Source organism: Crinia signifera, chromosome 1, assembly GCF_055691185.1.
Source record: "Crinia signifera chromosome 1, ASM5569118v1, whole genome shotgun sequence".
Classification (NCBI taxonomy): Eukaryota; Metazoa; Chordata; class Amphibia; order Anura; family Myobatrachidae; genus Crinia; species Crinia signifera.
The window spans coordinates 358302140-358329003 of NC_139217.1; the positions used below are offsets into that span (position 1 = coordinate 358302140).

A 26864-nucleotide genomic window follows, 5' to 3' on the forward strand; every position below is an offset into this window, starting at 1 on the left:
TAGACAGACGGATTTGAGCAAGTTTACATCCACAGAAGATCTTTGGTTAGTTCTCCAAAATGCTGTTTTGAAGGTAAAGGGTGATCACACCAAATATTGATTTCATTTAGATTTCTCTTCTGTTCAATCACTTTGCAAACTTGACAGAAGACATCTGATGGCAGAGTCTACAGCAGATACAGTGCAGAAAGCAGGTGTAGGTGTTACGCTGAGGAGCTATTTCATCTCGATTAACAGAAAATTCCGTTACCCAAATGGACTCACCAGCTCAGAGTCCAGGACTTACCTGGGACGAACTGGAGTGACGGGTATATTCGAATATGCCTTCTTCAGTGTCACAGGTGGTTACTTTACTTAACATACCAACTGATGATGTCCAGGAACTTGTGAACAGTTTGTCAAGAAGGGTGTCTGCAGTAATCACTGCATGTAGTGGACCTACAAATTACTGAGGGCAATAACATTTTCATGATCTTGGATCCTTGTATCATTTAATTGGTAAACATCATCTAGCTTTTTTTTTGCAATATAAGATTATGGTTGTACTTTCTCTACATACTACACCTTCTATAAAATCACTTTCATTTATAGCATCAGGTATAGTCTTTGCATAACGTATGATTTCAGTTTCCAAGGTTAGTGGCCTTACCAACCAAGAGAGAGTTAATACTGTAACTAAGCCATCAGTGACTGGCACATTGGTATATCAATGGGAGTGTTAACCCTGTAACACGACAGAGTGCAGCTGTTTAAAATGCAAGCATCCAAAAATACATAGTGACAGGCAACAAGGCCAGCACACAGGGAGTGATAAACCCAGTCAGGCTCCAAAATTATGTCAAATCGCTTCCTGTTACATGCTCAGTAATTACTACCTGTTACATTGCTGAGGTAAAAACTTGTTCAGTCAGGTTGAGATAATGAGAACACTATGTTTCCACACCTTGGATCTAATTAGGACACTATTCCAGCAAGTGTTTCAGTTGCACATAACTAACATATATGGAAAACAACTAGTATTTAGAGAAACTGACTCATATACAAGGTCTGCCAAGGTCGGACATAGATATAGTAGTTCCTTAAATCTTATAAATTAGTTGATGTGGAGAACATTTTAAATTTAGTGATTTCTTAGAATACTCACACATACTATAGTAATCGTACCCCCTCCCAATAAAGACTGACCACCGGCAGTGGGTACTGTATATGGTAACTATGTAATTGAGGTTAAGAGAGGAATCCAGACCTGTACAAGACAATATCACTCAATAATGAGACAGAACTATATTATATGGTACAAAAAACATTTATTTTCTTTGTAACACATAGATCAAGCAAGAAAACCAGTACATTATCAGGCTTGTATATCCCAAGTGAGTTTATATACAAACCATCATTTGTCGGTATCCCAACTCTAAATAGTACATTTCATAACAATTCAACCATCCCTGAAATAGACACCAGAACTGTGTCTGCATGGAGCCTTGAACATCATCAATGTATGATTTATAGATCTGTTGTATACATTGTTACACCTTTACCCAACATGGGTTAGGCAGAACAGGAGCATTTTGCTAACATACAGAAACAAAAACATTCACTTTTTCTTTTGCTGCTGGACAAAGTAATTGTATTATGGTATATGTGCTGAAATCATCTCACTAGAAATATTACTAATTTTGTAAGATAATGGGGGGTATCCAATTAGCTGCGATCACATTTTTTTTTCCTCACCCTTTGTTTTAAATCACCCATTTTTGACGGCCGGTAACTAGTCATGTTATATTGAAACAATGTATTATTTGCCATGGAAATAACAGCTGCATACACTGCAGTCAATTCTCTATTACTATATACATGTACTGTAAAATGCCTTCACCGAAAATAGTACTGACCCCCCTACTTTTCTCCTCAGTTCCCTGTTGGGGGTCTTTACAGTAGTTTGTCCAAAACCCAGCCAGTAGCACAGGACTGTCAGTGGTAACTGTAAATCTTCACCAGACCCCAGCAGATTACTGAAGGATAATGTTACTTTTCATTGAAGTATAAAAGTACATAAGTTTTTTTTGTAAGGGCTCTCACACATAGGTGTGCTTTTTTGTTATTTTGGGGTAGATGTATGAAGCAGTGATAAGAGAGGAGAAGTGAGAGTGCCTGGTACTTTATCACTGGCCAATCAGCTTCTAACTGTCCCATTTCAGTCAGGAGCTGATTGGCCGGTGATAAAATACCAGGCACTTTATCACTGCTTCATACATCTACCCCTTTATTTTAAATGGGTTTTTCTGGCATTGTACATGCAAACAGTGCTGGAAACAGATACATTCCTGCAAGCATATACACTGGCAACAACCTCAAGCAGAACACAGACCAATATGTTATAAAAAGAAACTGGATATCAGTAAGGTGATCGATGATCCACATGGCTACAGAACTGTGTGCAGCAAAGCCACACGAGCACAGCCAGCAGTAACATACACTTGTATTACGCAACACTTGAATTGCTCTGTTGGGCACCATCTAGTGGCCGCTGGAGCACAAAACAATTACATTCCCCCGATAAAGGTGAGCCTTTTTGTTATCTAGGATGATAAGCTGCTGCATATCATATATATGTAGCAGGGATAATTCAAGGGTACTTGTTTCCTAGCACGGCCACACCGATTAAGATCGGGGTGGTCGTGCTGAAAAAAATCGGGTCGATCGCATCGCATGCGATTTGGTCGCATGCGATGCGATCGACGCGACCGACCGATTTTTGACCCGATTTTTTCATTAAATCCAATGTAAATTGGGTCCCTGGGACCCAATTTTACATTGGATTGAATGAAAAAAATTCCAAACCCCCCCAAATTGAAGCGCGTACACAGCGCCCCACGATAGACGGCAACCCGAAGCGTGGCGAGCGCAGCGAGCCCGCGAGGGGCGGCGGTACGCGTCCTCCGACCTTTTCATGCCCTACTATCCACTAGGGCGTGGAGTGAGAACAGAATAGTGTGGCGAGCGCAGCGAGCCCCCGAGCCCGAAGCGTGGCGAGCGCAGCGAGCCCCGCGAGGGGACGCGGATACCTTCACAGGTAATCGCGTCCCTTCGCGGGCTTCACAGGTGTCCGCGTCGCCACGGACACCTGTGAAGCCCGCGAAGGGACGCGTTTACCTGTGAAGGTATCCGCGTCCCCTCGCGGGGCTCGCTGCGCTCGCCACGCTTCGGGCTCGGTGGCTCGCTGCGCTCGCCACACTATTCTATTCTCACTCCACGCCCTAGTGGATAGTAGGGCATGAAAAGGTCGGAGGACGCGTACCGCCGCCCCTCGCGGGCTCGCTGCGCTCGCCACGCTTCGGGTTGCCGTCTATCGTGGGGCGACGACGGGGACATTTATAATGTGAAATGGGTCATATTGACCCATTTCACATTTTTTTACATTTTTACACCATTTCAATGTTAAAAATTTTTTTAACATTGAATCCTATGTAAAAATCGGGTGCATCGCGTCGCATCGCGTCGGGACCAATGTTAATGGTCCCGACCGACGCGATGCCCCCGATATTTTACCGTTCCCGACAAGATTTCAATGTTAAAAAATTTTTTAACATTGAAGTCAATGCAAATATCGGGGGCATCGCGTTGGTCGCGTTGGGACCAATGTTAATGGTCCCGACCGACGCGATGCCCCCGATTTTTGTTTCCTAGCCGGCAAAATGGACCTGATTTCAAAAGAAATCGGGTCCATCGGGGTAATCGTGTCCCTTAATTAAGGGACACGATTACTTAAGATTGTGGCCGTGCTAGGAAACAAGTACCAATTCAAGTAAAATCTTCCATCTCTTTAAAACATCCAAGTGCTGCAAGTTATTTCTGTACAACAGAAGGAAGGAGAAACTGACCAATGCATGCGTCACAGGATAATTAGCTATAAGGAGCTAGCTTTAAATAGCACATGGTGTGAATGAAAAGCACAAGCATTTGTATTCATTTCAGTAAGACTGGGGACTCCCAAATCCCACCTGCAAATCACACACTCACAGATCATCAGCTCAGATATCCAGAGCATTGTGAAATCACCGTACATGGAACATTCAGTGTGAGTTTTTCATCATTTTTCATATCTCCTTGTGGGGACGACATGCCAGGCTAGTGATTTTAGGACATGGTTTCCTCAGGATGTCCTCTGTTATTTTTTATTGTACTAAAGGAGACAGTAAGCCTTTGATGGTGGCTAGGAGCGTGATGTGGGTTTCGGAATATTTCAGAGTGTAGCCGCAAATTACAGGCAGCTATCCAAATGTATTTTGGTTCCCAATCTGTTTCCTCCTGTAAACTAATTTTACTGATGGAATGCTTTCAGCGAGCTGCATAGTGTGACTAGAACTTCAGAAAGAATTCTAGAAAGTGACACACTATAACCCTAATTGTGTCCAGCATGAATGTATAGCAGGACATGAAATCCTCTGCAGTCTGCCAAATTAACATACAAGGAAATGATATTGGTTCAATGCAATGTAAGTATGTCTCATCCACAGTCCTCAAATACAGCCATGATGCCAAGCTGTAAGCAAAGTTCATGAGTATCGATGCCTAGGTGATCTAAGTTGGTTATTATCTCATGGTACTGTACCTTTGACATGCAATTATATATGTGATTAGTTGTAACTCAATAAAGAGAGCACATACAGTACAATGGACACCACACAACTTGGGTACTACTTTCCCGAACCCAACAAGAAATTATTAGCATATACTTGCATGGGTCACTGTGTTTATCCTTTATCCATACATCTAGACATGACCCATTCCAGGAAGGAAAAAAATGCTTTGTTCCTGGTTTCCCCTGTTAATGTATGACTGCCATCACCTGTGGTGAAACGCCTTTCTTATAAATATACATGTTCAAAACAGGTGAGGGCATCATAAATGAATTGGGAAGTCCAGGAGCTGAGCATTGTGTCCCTGCTAAAATGGGTCATGTTGGGAAGTTATCATTAGTAAATTCATTACATTATACAGACAGCACTGGACGCTTCCTCGGTAGGTCTCTGATTCCAGGCAGTATATTCATACACAGTTTAGAAGACCACTAAATATAGGGTGACCTCTAACAAATAAAGAATACCCATTACACAGTTGTATAGCTTAAGTGGAAATAGGTGAAAACCCGCTGACAGCTGCAGATAAAAATCAGATACATTTCTGCACTTTGACTGCACACTGGAAAAACAAACAGAAAGAACATTTGAGAAAGATGAGAGACAGTAAAAGAAAATCTGGACAGAAAAACGAGTTTTCAGCATTAAAGCTGTGATCCAGTTGCTAATTGGCGTTGGGAAAGGAAAGGTATTCATTTTATACAGTTATGATAAATGAACTCTAAATATAGAATGAAGTTCCTGTAATGTTTTGTCCCCAGGCACGCAGCAGCAAGGGTGCTGGTTACATTACACAGCGTACCTGTGGCTTCAGCATCCCCTGGTCTGCAGTTCCATCTCCTGGATGTTTGCAGTATTAGATTATGACAGAGTAAGGTGTTATCTTATCAGCTCCTTTCCACATGATTTCATGTCAGACATGTCACGAATGCTTTGAATGTGGTTTGTAATGTGCCCTAAAATTCAAAGGTAATTTACTGCTGGCAGAATAATTGACAAAGAGTAAGAAATAGCTCCTTTGATTTCAGAGGATTTGACATATATGGCTATGAGTAAGTGGTTACATAGCAGGGTGATGTTTGATGGTCCTCTCTTCTCCATGCAGACAGATGTCATTTCTCTCTAAGGGATGGTAGCTAACCTCAGCAACCAGTGACTGTGGGGTCCAGTCCTGAGCGTTTGGTAATGTGCAGCTTTGTCACTTCCTCGGCACATGTCGGATGTATACCCACAGTGTCCATCAGCTGTGAGTAGGTGGCTCTACATCTGCATTATGAAAGGTATCACTTAAAAATTGTAGCGCAATCATATCATCAAATTGGCGTAAAAGAAGCAAAGTAAAAAGATTCCCAAACCTATAATATAGTGATACTCAATGATTACTACACAAACATTTCCTATTGTGATTAGTACAGATATGTCCTCCTATATTATTGCTGCAATTGTACCAAATAGCCTCTCTCAGCGTGCCAGGTCTCATGTGACTACTTGATGTATTACAGGTTGAGTATCCCTTATCCAAATTGATCGGGACCATAAGAAATTTGGATAATGGGTTATTTCACTGATTTTGAAAGCCAAGCAATAATTTTCTTGCACATATTTTGTGCTGATTACAAATCATGTCCCCAGTAGTGCTTTTAAACCCCTCACCTCAAAAATAAATGTCACCTTCTGGAATGTATGGTTTTCGGAATAGTTTGGATAATGGATATTTGGATAAGGGATACTGAACCTGTATTCAAATGATTGGAAAACATGTTCTTTCTATTTTAGTGCTTAGTGGAATACAAGCTGACTGATACAATATTTTTAGAAACACATAGGCTAATAAGGTTTTATAAGTAGTTGCCATGAAGTGCCAGTTACTGTCAATATCTGACCTAATTTTTTTCGAACTATGAAGTTACTTGTGTGGTCTCTAATGGTTCATTACTGTGCTTGGTATTTATTAATAACATTTCAGTGATGTATCTACCATGGGTACATGATTAGAGCCCTACAGTTTCTGCCATTGTAGCTACTCATTCAGTGGCGCCATCTTTCCGATGATATATTAGTAAGGATGGTCCCAAGAGCTGGTAAAGACTTATCCTTATTTTAAGTTTTTAGAACACAGACTGAACGTTTCTTTGAATAAATAGTACTTGTGTATAATCATGGCACCCACTAAGCAATTTGCTTAGTGGGCTATTCTGCGTAGGAAAATCGCATCGCATGGGCCATTTTAAGGGCTGTGCGATGGGATGCAATGCGATGTGATTTTCCTATGTAATTTATTCACTGCTCTCTTCGCCCCGGGGGATCGCATCCCATCGCACCTCTCGCGATTCCTAATTTTAAGCGTATGCGGCGGAACGCGTCCTACGACCTTTTCATACTCCCGCGATCCACGTCAGCATGGAGTTGATTCTATATAGTGTGGCGAGTGCAGCGAGCCCCACGAGGGTACGCGGATTGCTTGACATGGATTCCGCGTGCGCTCGCCACGCTTCGGGCTCAGTGGCTCGCTGCGCTCACCACACTATATAAAATCAGCTCCACGTCGATGTGGAGAGCGGAGTATGAAAAGGTCGGAGGATGCGTTCCGCTGCGCTCGCCACGCTTTGGGGTGGTGTGGATAGTGCGGGGGGGGGGGGGGGGGGGGTGCCTAAAACCTCATTGTATGTTATACAATGATATTATTGTATAGCTAATGTAATGTCATCGCACACCCTATAAAATTGCATGCGATTTTGCAGAAGGTGCGATGCGATCCCCCGGGGCTAAGAGAGCAGTGAATAAATTACATAGGAAAATCGCATTGCATCGCAGGGCCCTTAAAATGGCCCATGTGATACAATGCGATTTTCCTACGGTGCCATACGTAAGAAACTTGGGCGCCATGATAATACACAAGTACAGAATAAATAGATCTTGATTTTTATTATTGCATCGGACACTGGACTTTACTTTTATAGGTATGCACTAGAGCATCATTTGTTTTTATTAGATTTCCTAATGTGAGGTGGACAAATTCCTTTTTTTCTAAACTGCTCCTGGGTGCAAATGAGAATCAGATGCTGTTTTTTTCTGAACAAGTAAAGATTCTGGCACTGTGCTGCTGTAATGTGCGTGTTTCTATCTTTTTGGATGTATAAATGGAAAAATAACACCAAGTAAAGGTGGGGCCTGCAGTCTGCTTACACCTCCCTTCTGAATGCCCCTAACCTTTTAGCCATCTGTAAATTAGCATCTAAACATATGTACATGTATGATTATAATGTCCAACACTTACCTGACATGGGTTTAACCTTGCTTGGGTTTATGGTTTCATCTCCAACTTTATTTAATTTGAACATGGGGGGCAGATGTATTAAGCCTGGCGATGAGATCAACTAGAGATAAAGTGGAAGGAGATAACACACAAGCCAATCAGCTGTGTTTAAAATATAAGGAGTTAGGAGTTGATTGGCTGATGCGTTATCTCTTTCCACCTTATCTCCAATTTATCTCTTCCCCAGGCTTAACACATCTGCCCCATAGACCCCTAACACCCATAAACAGAAAGAGTATTGCACAACTGATACACGTGCCATAGAGGTTTCCTTTTCTACTAAATCATCCTACTTAGGTAAGATGTATCAAACCTCGCAGAGAGATACCTTTGAAGCAGCTTCTGTCATTTTTAATCACAGCCTGTAATATGGCAGTTAGGAGCTCATCAGCTGGTACTTTATCCATCTCCATATTGTCTCTTCGAAGTTTAATACAACTTGACTTTAAATCTGCCATTTGTCTATTCTGATGCCTCTTTGTTACTGTATTTCTTCTACTTGAAATACTTGAAAAGATAATTCTCAGAATAAAAATAACAGCTAAGACAATACATGGAAACAAAGAGTGCATTATTGTTGTAGGCTTTGGAGGAAATGGCGATCATTTATAAAATATTGTCTGAAACAGGTACAATGACATCCAGAGGGCTACTGCAGTCGAGCAATTACTAGGGGTAATTAGTCCAGAAGCCACCCTAACAAAGGTCTGAACAGATATTTATATGATGGGCATGATTGTAAAGGGCTGTACACATCAAGGCAGAAGACAATGGAAGTACTTTTGAAGTGCAGAGGATTTTGGAAGTTCATGAATGTGAGTGAAGGGCTGGTCAATATCAAATGTGAACACGAGAGAACATGCTCATGTACGGAACTAATCACAGTGCTGTTAGCAGGAATTTAAGGGTTAATTAAGGTAAATGTTAGTAGAGGCTGGTTCAGGTTTACATTTGTTTAAGTGGTGATCTACTTATGGATCCCCACATTTTCTCCTGTCTTCTTAAGAAAGAAAGGGGGTTTAATTTCCATGTACTGTAATTAAAGCTAGGAACCGACCCAAGGTAACCAAAATAGTCACTTTTATTTATAGTGCAGGGGTCATTTCCTTATAATCCTTTTTTGGTTCCTGCTAAAATCTGTGGCAACAAGAGAGAAAATACCACCTATTCTCTACATGAGGGAGCATAAAGAGGGAACAACTAATTAAAATATAAGGTAGAGTGATAGGGTGGTCATAGTTAGCAGATAGTGAAGGTTCATAGGACAATCTGGGGCACAAACAAACTTGGAATTTGCGCAAATGTAAAATTAAGAATAGGATAGGACCCAGAGCTGATCCTTGGGATACTGGAAGAATAAGCAAAGGCGAACTTGTCTTCGATAAGAGTTCTGAATGAAAGACTAGAGGGATTAGTGGAGAATCCAGAGAGCTGGGACTGAACAACATGTGGCATAGGCAACATATAAAACTGGGATAAATAATAACGAGCAGTCACCAATGGGAGCCAGGGTATCATTGCAAAGGGATTAACTGGAAACCTTTTACTGCAACAACAAAAGAAAAACTCCTAATAAAGGTGTAACAGGGTGGCTGAAAAGTCAGTGAATTAGTCGGATGTATAGCGAGCTTTCAGAAAGTCTCAGGAAATGCTGGAAAAATAATCTTATGCATACAGTAGATGAGGGGGGTAATTGTTATGGAAGTGAATGATGCCTTTATGTAAAAGGCCCAGTGCACGGTCACATGCAGGGCATCTGTACAAGTTTTACCATATCAATTTGTGTTAACTTATCACAACGAAATGTTAATAAAAATAAAATTATAATTATAATTTTATATATATATATATATATATATATATATATATATATATACGGCATAGAAGTGATCGCACAACACTCCACAATGCTTTTAAGTGACTGTGCCCGGTCCAATTAAATAGTCAGCACATCCCTGCACGCATACAGAGAGTGTATGCGTGCACCAGTCCATTTTCAATATAATGTATATAATTTATTGTCCACACAGGACATTTCCATGCTTCAAGTAATCAACTAAGCATAACCAATCGACACCCAACAGGCAATACTTATCGCACATCGTCCTCGACGGCCGTTTCGGTGCCCACAGCACCTTTGTCAAGAGGGGTCATCACATAAACAGCACTTGGAAATGCCTTATAAAGAGCCTCCCACATCAACTCACCTGCCGGCAATCAGCCCTGTCCTCCGGTCTCCTTGTTACACACACTGCCGTCCACCCCACATGCACGCAGCACAGAGCCACCACACCGGAAGTACCTCACGGCGGGCGGAACTAATGCTCACAGTAACATGCGGCGGGGACTGACAGAGGGTTCCTAGGTACCGGAAGTCATCACTAAAGCAGCGTGCACGTTGATATGGTAACCCGTTACCACAGCAGCATTTATATGCATACAATATGTTGTTTTCTTCACATGCAAAGTGCATAATAGTATTCTAATGCTAAAGTGCAATAATAGTGCAAAACATTTTAAACATGATTGCGGCAGCAATAAGAAAAATTAGCATCCATTTAGAGTAAAGATATGCCAGAACAAAAACCATAATCCACAATTAACATATAAAGACAAACCAACATATCAACAAACATACAAACATCGGTGCAGTGCAGTTATCGATCAAAGTAAACATATCACTAGCTGCAATGGAGGATAGCAGTATTAGATGAACGGGGCCATAGTAAATTCTTCATTCAGCCCAATGGGCTGCATCGCATCCAGTTCATACAGTATATCCAAAAGTTTTCCTTTCGCAATAAGCTTCTATGACTATCTCCTCCACGCCTCATGGGAGGCACATGATCAATGGGCACGAAAAGAAAGTCTTTGATGGAGTGTCCTGACTGTACAAAATGCCGCGCCACTGGCGGGGTATTCGATTCGATTTTACTGTAATCTTTGTTAATAGACGACCGGTGCATTCCAATTCGTTCCTTAAGCATGTGCTGGTCTTCTCTGTATGCGTGCAGGGATGTGCTGACTATATATATATATATATATATATATATATATATATATATATATATATATATATATATATATATATATTCTGTGCTGGCTCCGGCACTCTGCTGTCCCCCTGGACTCACTTGCTCTGGTGCCTTCAGGTGTGGCCGCTTGGGTCCACTAGCATACAACAAAGATATTGCGAGCGGCACTCAGAGACTGGATACACGAAGTAACACTGCAAATATGTGTTTAATGCAAACTTCAACGTTTCGGGGCGCTGGTCCCCTTCGTCAGGATGTGTTACTTCGTGTATCCAGTCTCTGAGTGCCGCTCGCAATATCTTTGTTATATATATATATATATATATATATATATACATCCAAGGATCCCCGCAGGGAAAGAACGGCACTCAGGAGACAGACAGCTTTGTAACGTAGCTTATATTAAAGCATAGAGGACGTTTCGGGGTATGAGCCCCTTCATCAGCTCTTACCTACAGCAATTGAACATACATACAGTGCACAAATATATACTTACAAACAGACATCCCCCGACAGACAGGACACGCCGCCCGTCCTCCTCCGCTCTGGCCGGAACATCGCGCAGCTTCCTGCTTCCGCCCAATGACACGCAGCTAGTTGCCAAGCAACTTCAAGCTTGCGTGTCATCTATGCAGGAAACGAAGGCAGCACAAATCCCTGACACCAGGCGGACGGGGATAGCGCAGCGAATCCTGCCTGCCGGATAAAATACAAAAAAGAAAAAGATGTAATTGGCTCCACAATGATACGCAGCATAGCATCATAGCAGATAACTAACCTTAGCCAGCTGAGTCCGGAACACAGAAATGCCTCACGGGCTCATCATACCAAGGGTTTAGAAATACCGCAGTTAGCCTGCTGCAGCGCTGTGGGCACTTTAATACACCTTAAACATAAGAAAATATTAACAAGTGATTATTGACAATATAATATAAAAATACATGATACTGACTCACTAAATACAAAAAGTGGATGTACAAAAGAAAAAACTGGGAATGAAACAAGGTAATAATTTTACATGAGACTGTTCCAATTTAATTTATCATTTAATCCATTGGGACGTGTGGTACCCAGTCTAAAAATCCATTTGGATTCTAAGGTCAACAATTTTTTTGCCCTATTACCACCCCTCATACTTTCCTTTACATGATCTATAATAAAGTACTTGAGGGAGGTGATGGGATGACCAAGTGATTTAAAGTGTCTGGGTATTGGTCTATCAATTTGTCTGCCTGCATTAGATAGACCGATGTCAGAGCGATGCATAGCCATGCGATCGCGAAAGGGGCGGGTAGTCTGTCCAATGTAATACAGTCCACACGGGCATACAATCACATACACCACGTGGGACGTCTTACATGTAAAGACAGATCGGATATCAAACATAACATCTGAATGGGGATGCTTAAATTGACGGCAAACAATCATATGTTTGCATGTAGCACATGAATAACAGCTATAGCAACCAGGGGGTTTGACATAGGTGTTAACTGGTTTGGGAATCCCCATTCCAGTGATGTCAGTTCTCATCAATCGGTCTTTTAAATTGGCTCCACGCTTAAATGCTGCCAGCGGTCTAAGATTAGCTAATCCCGGCAAATCAGCATCTGTCTTTACAATCGGCCATAAGGCATTTGTAGCATGCCGAATGACTGGACTGCTGGTGGAAAATACACTGGACCAAGGAAGCAATGACGTTGACTGGCGTTTAGTGGGGGCCAAAAGTTGAGGGCGTGGTATGTTCAGGACTTCAATTTTCTGTTTGACCAAGAGGCTGCGATCATAGCCCCTTTGGACAAATTTATCGATTAAATCATCGAGGCGTTTTTCGATGCTGCTGGCATCACTCATAATTCTGGCAATACGCATCATCTGTGAGCGTGGAAGCCCACGCTTGAGAGCCGGGGGATGATGGCTAGAGGCCATCAAGAATGTGTTCCTGTTGACATCCTTAAAGAACACATCTGTAGAGATTTTACCCTCCTCAATTGTAACGGCTACATCAAGAAAGTGTGCAAAAGTATCACTACTGGATGCAGTGAATTTAATGGTAGAACTGCCAGAATTAATGTCAATCAATAAATCGGCTAGTAATGCATGTCCACCCGTCCATAGCATGAAAATATCATCTATGTAACGGGTGTACAGCAAAAGGTGTCGATTAATTTCAGGCCTGTTCAAAAACAAACGCTCCTCCTCCCCAAACATAAAAACATTAGCGAATGAAGGGGCCACAGCAGTACTTTATTATAGATCATGTAAAGGAAAGTATGAGGGGTGGTAATAGGGCAAAAAAATTGTTGACCTTAGAATCCAAATGGATTTTTAGACTGGGTACCACACGTCCCAATGGATTAAATGATAAATTAAATTGGAACAGTCTCATGTAAAATTATTACCTTGTTTCATTCCCAGTTTTTTCTTTTGTACATCCACTTTTTGTATTTAGTGAGTCAGTATCATGTATTTTTATATTATATTGTCAATAATCACTTGTTAATATTTTCTTATGTTTAAGGTGTATTAAAGTGCCCACAGCGCTGCAGCAGGCTAACTGCGGTATTTCTAAACCCTTGGTATGATGAGCCCGTGAGGCATTTCTGTGTTCCGGACTCAGCTGGCTAAGGTTAGTTATCTGCTATGATGCTATGCTGCGTATCATTGTGGAGCCAATTACATCTTTTTCTTTTTTGTATTTTATCCGGCAGGCAGGATTCGCTGCGCTATCCCCGTCCGCCTGGTGTCAGGGATTTGTGCTGCCTTCGTTTCCTGCATAGATGACACGCAAGCTTGAAGTTGCTTGGCAACTAGCTGCGTGTCATTGGGCGGAAGCAGGAAGCTGCGCGATGTTCCGGCCAGAGCGGAGGAGGACGGGCGGCGTGTCCTGTCTGTCGGGGGATGTCTGTTTGTAAGTATATATTTGTGCACTGTATGTATGTTCAATTGCTGTAGGTAAGAGCTGATGAAGGGGCTCATACCCCGAAACGTCCTCTATGCTTTAATATAAGCTACGTTACAAAGCTGTCTGTCTCCTGAGTGCCGTTCTTTCCCTGCGGGGATCCTTGGATGTATGTGTAATCATTTTCTGGCACCTGGAGCAAGTTGTCTATGTTGGGATTCGAGTGCCGGCAGATTTGGAGCAGTATATATATATATATATATAGATGGGGGATGCGGCCTGGCACTCTCCTCTTCAAAGCAGCTGCCCCGGTGCCCTCCGTGAGGATTGGTATGCGGCGGAATAAACAGCGGCACTCGGAGGTCTTTTCAACAAGTGTATTTGACGAATACGAGCTTCTATTCATCAAATACACTTGTTGAAAATACCTCCGAGTGCCGCTGTTTATTCCGCCGCGCATATATATATATATTTCTTCTACGATCCCATGGCAGCCTACACATTGGGATATCATCCCCTTCCTTGTAGTTAGACAGGTTACTTTTTTCCCAGGCTCCTCCCTCTTGGGTATAAATCCCTGCTCCTCCCCTCTTCTGATGTCTTTTTTGCCTGTCTCCTTGTTTAGTTAGAGGCAGGAGGTTACTTTATTTTGGGCTCACCTTTAGAAACAGGAGGTCACTCTGGGTGGTTGCAGCATGGAAGTGTGGCTCTCTGAGAGTTTCTGTCCATGCCATCTGGAGAACAAGCAGGAGCATGGTGTCTGTAAGTCTCCATTTCTCCTATAAACAAGCACCAAGTAGCGTGGAGCTGCGGATTAATAGATGCAGCTATTAGCGCCGCCGGGAATCCCCTGTTGCAGCCGTTCGCAGCACCTTAAACTGGACTACAGTATCCAGGAAGCAATGCGCCTTGCGCGTACTTCCGGGTTCGCGGGACGCATGGACTACATCTCCCAGAAGGCATCGCGTCTGACGCGCACTTCCGGGTTCCGGCTATAGCGTTTGCACGCTTCCTAGCGCGCTCTGCTGTGGGTTTAAAAGACAGACAGATACTGTCACTGCTGAGGCAGAGCAGCAGCGTGATCCGGTGAAGACGGCGGAATGGTAGGACACTGTGGGTTTTACCTTTGTATTACATTATGTATCTGGCCATATCTGATGGGCTTTGTTCATGCAGATTTCTGGTGCTGTTGAGATGGATCTGCCTTCCCCCATTAGAGAAGATAGTGCCCCTGTGAGGTGAGCCTGGTAATATTTTTATAGGCAGTATAGAAGTTTTGTTTTCAGTATGAGTGATAGGCTTTCCTATTTTGTTTTAGTGTGCCTACTGGAGCTAAGAAAAAGACTAAGAAGAAGAATACCACTGTGAATTGCATGGCTTGTGATAAAGTGATAGATGCAGCTTTGGGCAAGACTATATGTGAGGATTGTGAACCTTAAGCAGAACCACAGGATAGTCATGCTAAAATGTTGAAAGATCTGATGGATTGGATGAGACAATCCTTTGTATTCAAAGAGGAATTTGTGGAGAGTCAAGGGTCTAAGAGATCTATAGATCAAGCAGGATTCTCATATGATATAAACAACTCTTCTGATGATGGTGATGCAAATAATTCCTCTGATGAGCCCGGAGAAATCAAAGAGGATGTCAGGGCGTTTAACTTTGATACAGTGGAATATATTTTAAAACATATTTACAAATCTATGAATGTTAAGGAAACTGTTACACCCGCAGAAGGGGCAGATTTACTATTTGAAGATAGATCCAAGAAGGGTCGTTCTTTTCCTGTACATCGTATTATGAAAGAAACGATTTCTAAAGAATGGTCTAACCTGGATAAGAAACAGGGGAAACTTTTTCGTATAGACAAAATGTATCCTATAAAGGATGAGGAATTCCTTAAATGGTGTGACATACCGAAGATAGATGCGGCTGTAGCAGAAGTGACATCCCGCACAACATTGCTCCTTGAAGATTGGGCCTCATTCAAGGATCCAATGGATCGAAGGATGGAGAGTTCCCTAAAGAAACTGCATCTATCCACAGCAGTATCTCTCAAAACAGGGGTAGCTTTAGCTTCGGTGGCCAGAGCTTTAAGAATGTGGTGTAATGCGCTTCATACAGATATTGAAGAAAAGATCTCAAGACAATACAGTATATATTAAAAAATCTGGAGGTCATTCAGAAATCGGTGGAATTTCTGTGTGAGGAATGTCGGCAGGTGTGGCGACTAGAAGGGCATTGTGGTTACGATCTTGGTCAGCAGACTCTAATTCCAAGAATCGCTTAGTTTCCCTGCCTTTTGAAGGGTCTTTATTATTTGGCACTAGATTGGATGCCCTGATTCACAGATTGACAGGAGGAAAATCTCTGAAACTCCCCCAAGATAGGAAGAATAAATTCCCATATCCAGGAAACCCTAAACAGATGTTTAGAGAAGCCAAGTCTTATAGGCCAGGTAGACCATACAGTCAGAGGGGTACTTTTGCTAACTCCAGACAGTCCTTTCGTCAGAATTATAGAAGAAGCGGAAGACAATGACAATCAAAGAGTTCCTCCAGTGGGAGCCCGATTATTGCAATTCCCAGAGGTATGGGATTCCGTGATTCAAGACAGTTGGGTACAGAAAATAGTTTGAGACGGTTATTTGCTGGAATTCAGCCGAGTTCCCAGAAACGATTATTTCATGCGGTCAAGAAAGCCAAGATCTACGCTGGAAGAGAGAGAGTTGAAAAAGATTGTAGCCAATCTCCTGACCATCAAAGCCATAGAACATGTTCCAGAGAACCAGATGGGGAAAGGAATGTATTCCAATCTCTTCCTAGTAGAAAAGAGCACAGGGGGGTTCAGGACAATTATATACTTGAGACATTTGAATCAGTATTTGGAGGTGAACAAATTTCGTATGGAGACAATGAAAACCATAACAGCAGGCATAAGAAGAGGGGATTTTATGGTATCCCTCGATCTAAAGGATGCATACTACCATATACCGATTCATCCACAACATCGGAAGTTCCTCAGGTTCGCTATAAAACAGAGACATTACCAATTCACATGCCTACCTTTTGGCCTCGCCTCCTCCCCAAGAGTGTTCACAAAGGTGCTAGTTACTTTAATAGCAGTCTTAAGAAAGAAAGGAATTCTTCTTTGCCCATACTTAGACGATATCCTCATCGCGGCATCATCCAAGCAGGTACTACTAGAACACCTGCAAGTAGTGGTCAACTTCCTGCGAACGCATGGTTGGATATTGAATCTACAAAAAAGCCAATTAAAGCCCACTCAAACAATCAAGTTCTTAGGGGTGATGATAGACTCTGTAAAATTTCAAATTTCCCTGACAGAAGAGAGATGTGCGAAGATCAGAGACCTCTCCCTTTCCCTGATCAAGTCAAAATCAACATCATTGCAAAAATGTCTGAGTTTGTTGGGGATGATGTCCTCCACTATAGGGGGTCGTTCCATGGTCGCAGTGGAGAATGAGGACATTCCAATGGACAATCCTTCCATTTCTAAAGAGAAAGGCTGGCAAAGCTCTAAAGATAAACCTATCCTTAAGGGTAAGAAAGTCTCTTTCCTGGTGGACAAGCAGAGCATTAATAGACAGAGCGACTTCCTTACAGTCTCCAAAGTTTCGGGTAATTACAACCGACGCAAGTCAGTTAGGTTGGGGGGCCCATTGCGAGGGAGAAGCAACACAAGGGGCGTGGTCAAAAAAAGAGAGCATGAATTCATCAAATTGGAGAGAAGCCGAAGCGGTCTGGAGAGCAGTGAGGGCTTTTTCTCAGAGACTCAGAAGAACACACTTAAGGATCTTCTCCGACAATACTTCTGTGGTAGCATATATAAACCACCAGGGAGGTACCAGGAGCAAGTCTATCATGGAAGTGGTTGCAAGAATTCTAACCTGGGCAGAGGAGAATTTGAATTCAGTGACAGCCATTTATGTGCCGGGAAAACAGAATGTCCTAGCAGACTTCCTCAGTCGGAACAAGATTCTCCCTGGAGAATGGGAGCTGAATGGAAGAATATTCAAAGAGGTGACCGACCGGTTCGGCACACCAGAAGTAGACCTCATGGCCACACATCTGAACAAGAAGGTGAAGACCTACTGCTCCAGGTATTATCTTCCGCAAACCTCAGCAGTAGACGCTTTCTCCATACAATGGACATGTCGACTGGGTTATGTATTTCCCCCATTTCCCTTGATACACAAGGTTCTAAAGAAAGTCATGGACGACAAGATACAAGTGATAGTAATCCTTCCGTTCTGGCCCCGAAGGGCATGGTTTTCAACAGTACTGAGGCTAGCAGTGCAAGATCCATGGACCCTGCCAATAGTTCCAGATCTTCTATTGCAAGGACAGATGTGGCACCCAGATACAGCAGCCTTAGCTTTGATGGCGTGGAAATTGAGAGGAACCATCTGAAGCAAAAGGGCCTCTCAGAACAAGTGATCACACTATTACTCCAAGCAAGAAAGAAGTTATCTTCGATGGCCTATTACAGAGTATGGCGCACTTTTATTAATTGGAGAGGTTCGAAAGAGGCAATACAAGAAGTTCCAACTTCTGAAGTTTTACAATTTCTTCACAAAGGGTTTGTGGACGGTTTGGCCAACTCGACGTTAAAAGTACAGATTTTAGCCCTAAGTATATTGTTAGAGAGGAAGTTGGCAGAAAAACAACTCGTCATCAGGTTTTGCAACGCAATAAAGAGAATGAGACCCCCAATAAGATCTCTTGTGGCCTCTTGGGACTTGAATCTATTACTAAAAGCTTTGATGAGACCTCTGTTTGAGCCGTTATGTGAGATTTCACTGAAATACTTAACCTGGAAAACTGTGTTCTTGGTTGCTATTACATCGGCGAGGCGAGTGAGCGAGCTGCAAGCTCTCTAGGCAGAGGAGCCTTACCTGAAAGTGTTATCAGATAGGATTGTTCAAAGTACGAATCCGCATTTCCTCCCTAAAGTTGTTTCCGAGTTCCATCTCAATCAAGAGATCTCTCTACCTACATTCTATCCTGAACCCAAAGACAAGGAAGAGGAAGCCTTGCATCATTTAGATGTGGTAAGAAGTATTACTACATACTTGGGAAGAACAGAAGAGTTCAGGAAAGTGAAAAGTTTATTTGTAATCCCAGACGGGGCTAGAAGAGGATTAACTCCTTCCAAGCAAACTATCGCAAGATGGATAAGGGAAGTCATCTCGTTTGTATATAACAGGGGTGGGGAACCTCAGGCCCTGGGGCCGTATGCGGCCCCCGTAGCCGTCTGAGTGGCCCTCCCACCCACCAGGCAGCTTTGCCGGGAGTCAAGTAAAGGGGAATTCTCGCGAGAGGTCGGTAGTTCTCGCAAGTTTCCTCTTAATCAACAGCAACTGGAGACTGTCAGTCCTATTCAGCGGCAGCCGCCGAAGCGTGAGGTGGCTGCAGCAGGACAATTTGTAAGAGACATTTTTACATATGGCCCCAAAGGATTTTTTTCCCCATACAAACGGCCCTTGGCACAAAAAAGGTTCCCCACCCCTGGTATATAAGATGGAAGGAAAAGAAGTCCTGGCGATTATAACGGCACACTCCACAAGGGCCACTGCTACATCATGGGCTTTGAAGGCGAAGGCTTCAAAGATTTGTGCGATGCTGCTACATGGTCCTCAAGTCATACGTTTTCTAGACATTATGAGCTGAATGTGTCTACACCTCGATTCGGAGGAAGAGTTCTCCATAGTGTAATAGATGATTAAAATCTTTACAAGAACTTGAATTTGGCCCTCCCTTGTATTTTAGCTTTGGTGTTTCCCAATGTGTAGGCTGCCATGGGATCGTAGAAGAAAACATCGGATTATACTTACTGATAATTCCTTTTCTTCTTAGAGACCATGGCAGCCATTATTTGCTCTCCCTTATGTTCTTTTTTCCCAGAGCGGAAGGAGACACTCGAAAAGACACCAGAAGAGGGGAGGAGCAGGGATTTATACCCAAGAGTGAGGAGCCTGGGAAAAAAGTAACCTGTCTAACTACAAGGAAGGGGATGATATCCCAATGCCATGGTCTCTAAGAAGAAAAGGAATTATCGGTAAGTATAATCCGATGATATATATATATATATATATATATATATATATATATATATATATATATATATAAAAAGATGGATGTTATATCAAAGTGACTAACTAGCCTTACTTTGCTAGGCAGGGTCTATTTTCTGTTATACCCAACACAATATTAGGTACTTGTGTAGTTTCACGGCGCCTGATATATCAGATGCGATATCAGCCGATATATCGGATGCGATATCGGCTGATATATCGATGCGATTCAAAGCAATTTTTGACCTGTTCATAATGATTTTATATAGTGTGACGAGCGCAGTAATCCGCTACGCTCGCCACGCTTCAGGCTCGGTGTGCTCGCCACACTAAATAGAATCAACTACCCAATATTACAAGATGTAGTTTCACATAAGACAAGTCCACCACCTTTGTGTAAAGGAAACCTATGTGATAATTCCTTTCAGCTAAGAGACATTTGTTAAGTTTTTATAAAAAAATCTATGAGAAAGAGCTAGAATTTAACTTGTCATCCTATGGTGAGAACGCAAAAGATTGACAGCTACAGTTTTTCCTGTACAGTGTCACGTATGGGACATTTTTACTCATTTTCATGGTGTGGCAAATAACAAATGACAGGGAGAAAGGGCAACATTCAGCCAGCAGCTCCTCAGCAAAGTTATGTTTGTTTTATCATGCAAACCAAGCTGCTGCCCCCAACCTCAATCTAATTATACCTTTTCAAATCTGCAATAAAAACAATGAAAAAATAAATAAACTGAGTCAATGAAGTGTGATGTAATGGGACTGAGAGGACATGTACTGTAGTTGGATTATTTCTCAATAACTCTTTGCTATTCTGAAAACATTGTATTGTAGTCTAATGCTTATATTGCTAATTACATCAGCCCCTGAGGAAGACTGCTGTGTGCAGCTGAAACGACTGTTGGGCCTTGTGTGTACATTTCTCTCATGCCTTAATAAAATTATGTTGGATCTTTATACATGGAGTGCCGGTTCTGCCACTATTCTTCCCAAGCCATCGTCAAGGATTCTCTGTGTATTGTGGGTCCCTATTGCTATATTTAGGTGTGAGGTGCAGCACCCATATAAATCAGCATAAGGCAGAAAGCCCAGAGCAGCACACAGTGAGAAAACTAAAGTTTAGCAATAGGGACCCCCGATACACAGAAAAGCCTTTACGAAGGCTAAATGTAACCAAGATCTCTAAATTCTATTACCATGTAGTATTTCAATCTGGTTACTGGTGTCTTTCATTGTGCTGGGGGAAACAATGCATTTTTTTCAAACTAGGGAACTACTGTACAATGGTTCATAAAATAAATTAGGATACTACTATGGGGTATAAGCAGGGCTGCCAAGAGAAATCCTGGGCCCCGGTACATCAACTTCCAGGGGCCCCCATGGGGGTGACACGGCATGTTAAGGGTGTGTTTAGCACATGAGAACAACCCACTCCCAGGAGCATGGCAGCATAAATATACACACAAAAAGACATTCACTTACCCATATAAATACCTCCACTGTAGACCCATCTCTCCATCCCCGCCGGGCGCCCAGCTTCCGGTAGGAAGTCAGGGCACACTCACGTGCGTTCCACTTATCCTGCTCCAGGATAAGTGGGAAGTAAGGTGCCGAGCACTTTTGGGAGGATGGATCCGGGCGCCCAGCGGTGACTACAGTGGGGGTATTTATATGGTAGAGTGAATGTCTTTTTGAGTGTATATTTATGCTTTGGAGAAGACCGTTCAGAGTTAAGGAGCCCATAGACGCTCCGTTCTTCTGCCGTCCGTTTAGTACTATGCGATGCGCACTCCTGCGCATCACATAGTACAGTACAAAAGTACAGTACAAAAAGTATGAACCTTTTTTCTACCGAGGGCCATTTGGAAAATTTGAAAACCCTTCGGGGGGCCATATAAAAATTATCAATTATCAGCATATACGCGTGGGCATTATACACAGGGCAGCGGCATATACATGTGGGCATTATACACAGGGCAGCGGCATATACATGTGGGCATTATACACACGGGCAGTGGCATATACGTGTGGGCATTATACACAGGGCAGCGGCATATACATGTGGGCATTATACACACGGGCAGCGGCATATACATGTGGGCATTATACACAGGGCAGCGGCATATACATGTGGGCATTATACACAGTGCAGCGGCATATACATGTGGGCATTATACACACTGACAGCGGCATATACATGTGGGCATTATACACACTGGCAGCGGCATATACATGTGGGCATTATACACACTGGCAACGGCATATACATGTGGGCATTATACACACTGGCAGCGGCATATACATGTGGGCATTATACACAGGGCAGCGGCATATACATGTGGGCATTATACACAGGGCAGCGGCATATACATGTGGGCATTATACACACGGGCAGCGACATATACACACGGGCAGCGACATATACATGTGGGCAGACACACCATAAAAAGTGACAGTGTGGAGGAAGGGGGGTGTCACCCCCAAACAGGTTAATGTGATTATGTCTGATCATGAGAATCAGACATAATCACATTAACCTGTTTGGGGGTGAATCCAGGGGTAAATGACAACCCCTGGATGTGTCAGTCACTGGGAAAGGGAAGGTGAGAGAAGCAGCATTTACCTTTACAAGTTTACACTGATTTAGCTGCGGCACCACAGCGTGATGGCTGCTGCTGCTGCGGCTGCTGTACTTTGACCTCCGATGCTCCCGCCCATGCAGTGCAATGCATGGCGGGCGCATCCCAAACCTCGCGAGTCCCCCTCCCTACCGCCCGCATCACGCCCGCCAATCACTGCCGGCGACACACCTCCACAGCCACTGTGATTGGCGGGTGCGTCTTTTGCACATCTCCCCGGCTATATTACCGATTAATCAGCCGCCCGCCCGCCTATATTACTGATGTATCAGCCGCCCGCCTATATTACATACCAGCCGCCGTGGGATGGCTGCTGCCGCCGGAGAGATGTGCAGAAGACGCGCCCGCCAATCACATTGGCTGTGGAGGTGATGCACCAGCAGTGATTGGCGGGCGGGTCTTATGCACATCTCCCTGGCGGCAGCAGCAGCAGCCATCCCCGGCGGCTGGTATGTAATATAGGCAGGCGGGCGGGCGGCTGATACTTCAGTAATATAGGCGGGCGGGCGGCTGATTAATCGGTAATATAGCCGGGCGGGTGGCTGTTTAAAAAGTAATATAGGTGGGCCGGCCGGACATACTGGGTGCGGGGCCCGTATCTGGCCCGCGGGCCGGTGGTTCCCCACCCCTGATCTATAGAGATAGATAGATAGATAGATCTATAGAGATACATAGATAGATAGATCTATAGATAGATAGATCTATAGAGATAGATAGAAAGATAGATATAGATAGATAGATCTATAGAGATAGATAGATAGATAGATAGATATGGAGAATAATTAAGTATTAAGAGGCAGGGCAGAAAAAAATGTACTTACAGGGCATGACCAGGAGGCAGCCAGTTTCAGGAGCTCTTCTGGCTCCAGCCTGCACTTCATCTTCCCCTGTCACATGCCGCGCGTCCTTGCACGTCACCTGACCTTCTGACCTTCCCCTCTCGCGTCTCAAGAGCTGTGCTCTGCAGCAGACACAGTTTCTCTGCAGACGCTCCGCAGCTGGATGCCAGACTGCAGATCTGCACACAGTGAGTGTGTGTGACACAGGCTGCCGCTGCTGACCCGCACCCCCGCTAAACCGCTGCCTTTAAAAAAGTTTTTTTTTTTTTTAAAGTGTGTCTTTGTGTCCCCTGGCCCGGGCCCCCTGATAGGCCCGGGCCCAGGTAAAATGTACCATCCCCCCCTCCCTCTCGGCGGCCCTGGGTATAAGATTACCTAGAGCACTACTACACATGCCCCTGCCTCAAGTTGTTATAGGCCCCCCAAAGTTCTGGTTACATATTTACAAATAAAACTGCTTGGCACCAACTAAGCACACACAACTAGCAGTGTAAATGAAAAGCTACACACGTATAATTGGTGTTCTCAGTGCATACATGCAGTAGGGAGTTGTTGGACAGAAGGCTGATCGTCATTACTACAATGATGGGGACCTTGGTGTGTAGTAATTGATCAACATGTGGAAATGGAATCTACACTTGCAGTTAGTGTCATGGCAGCAAAGAGAAATGAGTAAAAGAGGAAAAGTGCATTGTGTCAACCTGTCTGGCCCTGAATGTTGCAAATGTTTGTCTTTGATCAGATGCTCCACACATTGTGTCTGCTTCTCTGCTGCCTGCCTGCAGCTACAGTCTGACATAACGGAGCAATCCATCAGGAGTTGCAGGAAAGGACAGCAGTAATCTAATTGCCATGTTGTCTCAGAAATGAGGTGTTGTGTGTGTGTGTGAAAACAATTGGCAAGTTACGGCAAGAGGCTTAATATTAAAGGAAGAAATATTTTAGATGAGTCCTAGATTATCCTATAATTCATTTTATCAAGCTGAGTTCTAGATTATCCTATAATTCTAGCTTTGAGAGGGTGAGCTGGGAAACTCAAATGAAAGTATGGAATCTAATGTGGTGTTGTACTGCCACATTCTCCACTGTAGTGATAACACAATGGCAGCGTGATGGGTATGAATAGGAACTGGCATAACGTGCAGAAGTAACAGGGGGAGGTGCTGGTAGGGATTCAGTACGAAATCTCGATGGTCGGAATCCCGACATCCGAAATAGCGACAAGGGGGGGGCCGTGGATCGCCCCCCCTCCCCCCCCACGGGCCCGCTGCGCTCGACACGCAGCGGGCTCTACACTATTTTATTCTCCCTCTATGGGTGTCCTTGACACCCATAGAGGGAGAAATTGCCAGCATTGCGGCGGCTGGGATTCCGACCTCCAGGATTTTGACTCCATCCGGCTGGTAGAGGTGCTGCTAACCTTACTGAGTATTTTTCCATCTATCAGATCTCGTTAGCAGGAAATGTTTGTGTCCATTTTACTTCTCTCCTTATTACAATATCTATCCTTAGCCTGGAGGAGAAAATAACCACCACAGACCTCACAGCCAGGTACCGTCCGACATGATTCTCTCTTTTTATCAATTGCTTATTATAAATTTAGGAATTATATTGAAGATGGTTTAGAAGTTTCTTAATGTCTATCCATAAAAGGAAGAGCTTGAAATACCACAAGTGATTACAAAATAAAAACCAGGGAATCTAAAATGTCAGCACTCACAATCATAATTAAGGTGATCTTATATACTTTCTGTACATTAAAAGGAGGAGATTAGAGAGGCATACTGGAGCGGAATCCAATTAGCATACTAGCTGCTGGGATGCCGATACTAGCTGTTGGGATGCCGACATTAGGAATCCTGACACTGGTCAAAAGTCTGGTGCCGGGATACCCGTTGCCATCCTGATCTTAAGTATGTCTGAAATGGGTTAGGTTATTCTGAGGGGAAATGGTTAGGCACCAATTGGGGAGGGTTAGGCGGTGGGGAGGGGGGTTTATTGGGGTTAAGCCCTTAGAAGGGAGGGTTAGGGCTGTGTGCATGTGTGTGTGTGTGGGGGGGGGGGGGGGGGGGGGCTAGCATACGTAAAAGGTGTTGGGATCCTGACCACCACAATGCCGATGCAGGTTTTCTGACCACAGCATCCGAAGTACCAGGAACAACTTCATCCGGAGTGAACTTTGAGATAGGTGACATAAAAAAAACTCTTGCTACTTTTTCTCCCTGACAGCAAAAGACAGTCGGGGAAACGCATTGAACTTAGGACGAGCATTATTAAAGAAAATGTTTTAAGTGTTGTTCCAAATTTGATGAGAACAAGGGCTTCCGTAATTGGTCTTCAACACTATCAGTTACACAAGCTAAAAGGCAACGGTAGTGAGTGAGAAGGAATTTCAGCAATTACGGAGAAAATCCATGAAAACATAAACAAATCGATTTTCTACTCAATCATACAAGCAGAATCCTATCACTTACAAGGATGCAAATTTGTTTAGAATGTGGCATCTCTTCTACAAAATAACCAGCCATTTATGGTTTTCCCTTTCTCAAGTTGCAGAAGACCTATAATATGCACGTCCTCCAATCAGTTGTATCCCTCCAAGCTCGTTTCATGCCTGCACACCCACTTCCATTTTACAAGCTCTATGGTAATACAACATACTTTATTCCGAGAGCAAAGCCTTGGATGACTTCTCCAGCATTCGGCCCTGTGAAGTGTAGACCTAGAATTGTCTTCTGTGGCCCCTTGAGACAAATCACCTGTAGAGAATGGATAGAAAATGGTTACTGCAAAGAACAACTTAAATCACTGCATTGGTTACACACAATTACCCTATAAGTCCGCATAGGGGTTGATGCTAAGCTGGACATGTTTGCTTAGAGGAAAATATGCAAACTGGTACATATTTGTGTCTGGTGTTGTTGTTGCCATATTATTGAACACTTGTAATTACCCAAACCCAACTCTCTCTGCACATGTTACATTTTCCACCGCCCCCTGCAGTGCACATGGTTTTGCCCATTAGAAAAAGATTTTTCTGTTGTGATCCATGCTGGTCAGACCCGATGTTTGATACTTTTATGGTCTTTTTTCTCTCTACAGAATGGGTACCCATCACTTTCTACTTTTGAATATGTATGCCCCAAATCTAGCCAATCATTGTATTTTCCTCGCTCTTTCTTAGATGCAACTTCAAATAAATCCGATTATGGATGTGAATGGCTGAGCCCAGAAGCTATAGTGGCTGGTTCTCTTTGGGATGGCATTTTGGCTTGCAGACTAGGCACCGTCAGCCCCATGGTGCTTACATAATACACAGAATAAATGTAGTACTGCCATGTACATTGTACATTTCTTGCAGATTGATTGCATTTGTGCATTGTGTCAGTG

At 43.3% G+C, this 26864-nt stretch overlaps 1 protein-coding gene across 2 annotated transcripts in view; it reads right to left on the reverse strand.

The window, feature by feature from the left end:
- Positions 1-3357: 3357 nt before the first annotated feature.
- The window catches only part of TXNRD2 (thioredoxin reductase 2), a 109904-nt gene continuing 86397 nt past the window's right edge, over positions 3358-26864 (reverse strand). The window contains exons 16-17 of one of the 2 annotated variants that reach the window (XM_083149492.1): positions 26136-26233; positions 3358-5909 (exon numbers count right to left, since the gene is read on the reverse strand). In XM_083149492.1, coding sequence (XP_083005618.1) covers positions 5786-5909; positions 26136-26233 — 222 coding nt within the window. In that variant the 3' untranslated portion in view covers positions 3358-5785. Of the gene's footprint in view, positions 5910-11772; positions 11881-26135; positions 26234-26864 lie in introns of those variants that run through there. The other variant, XM_083149503.1, reaches the window with a different exon arrangement.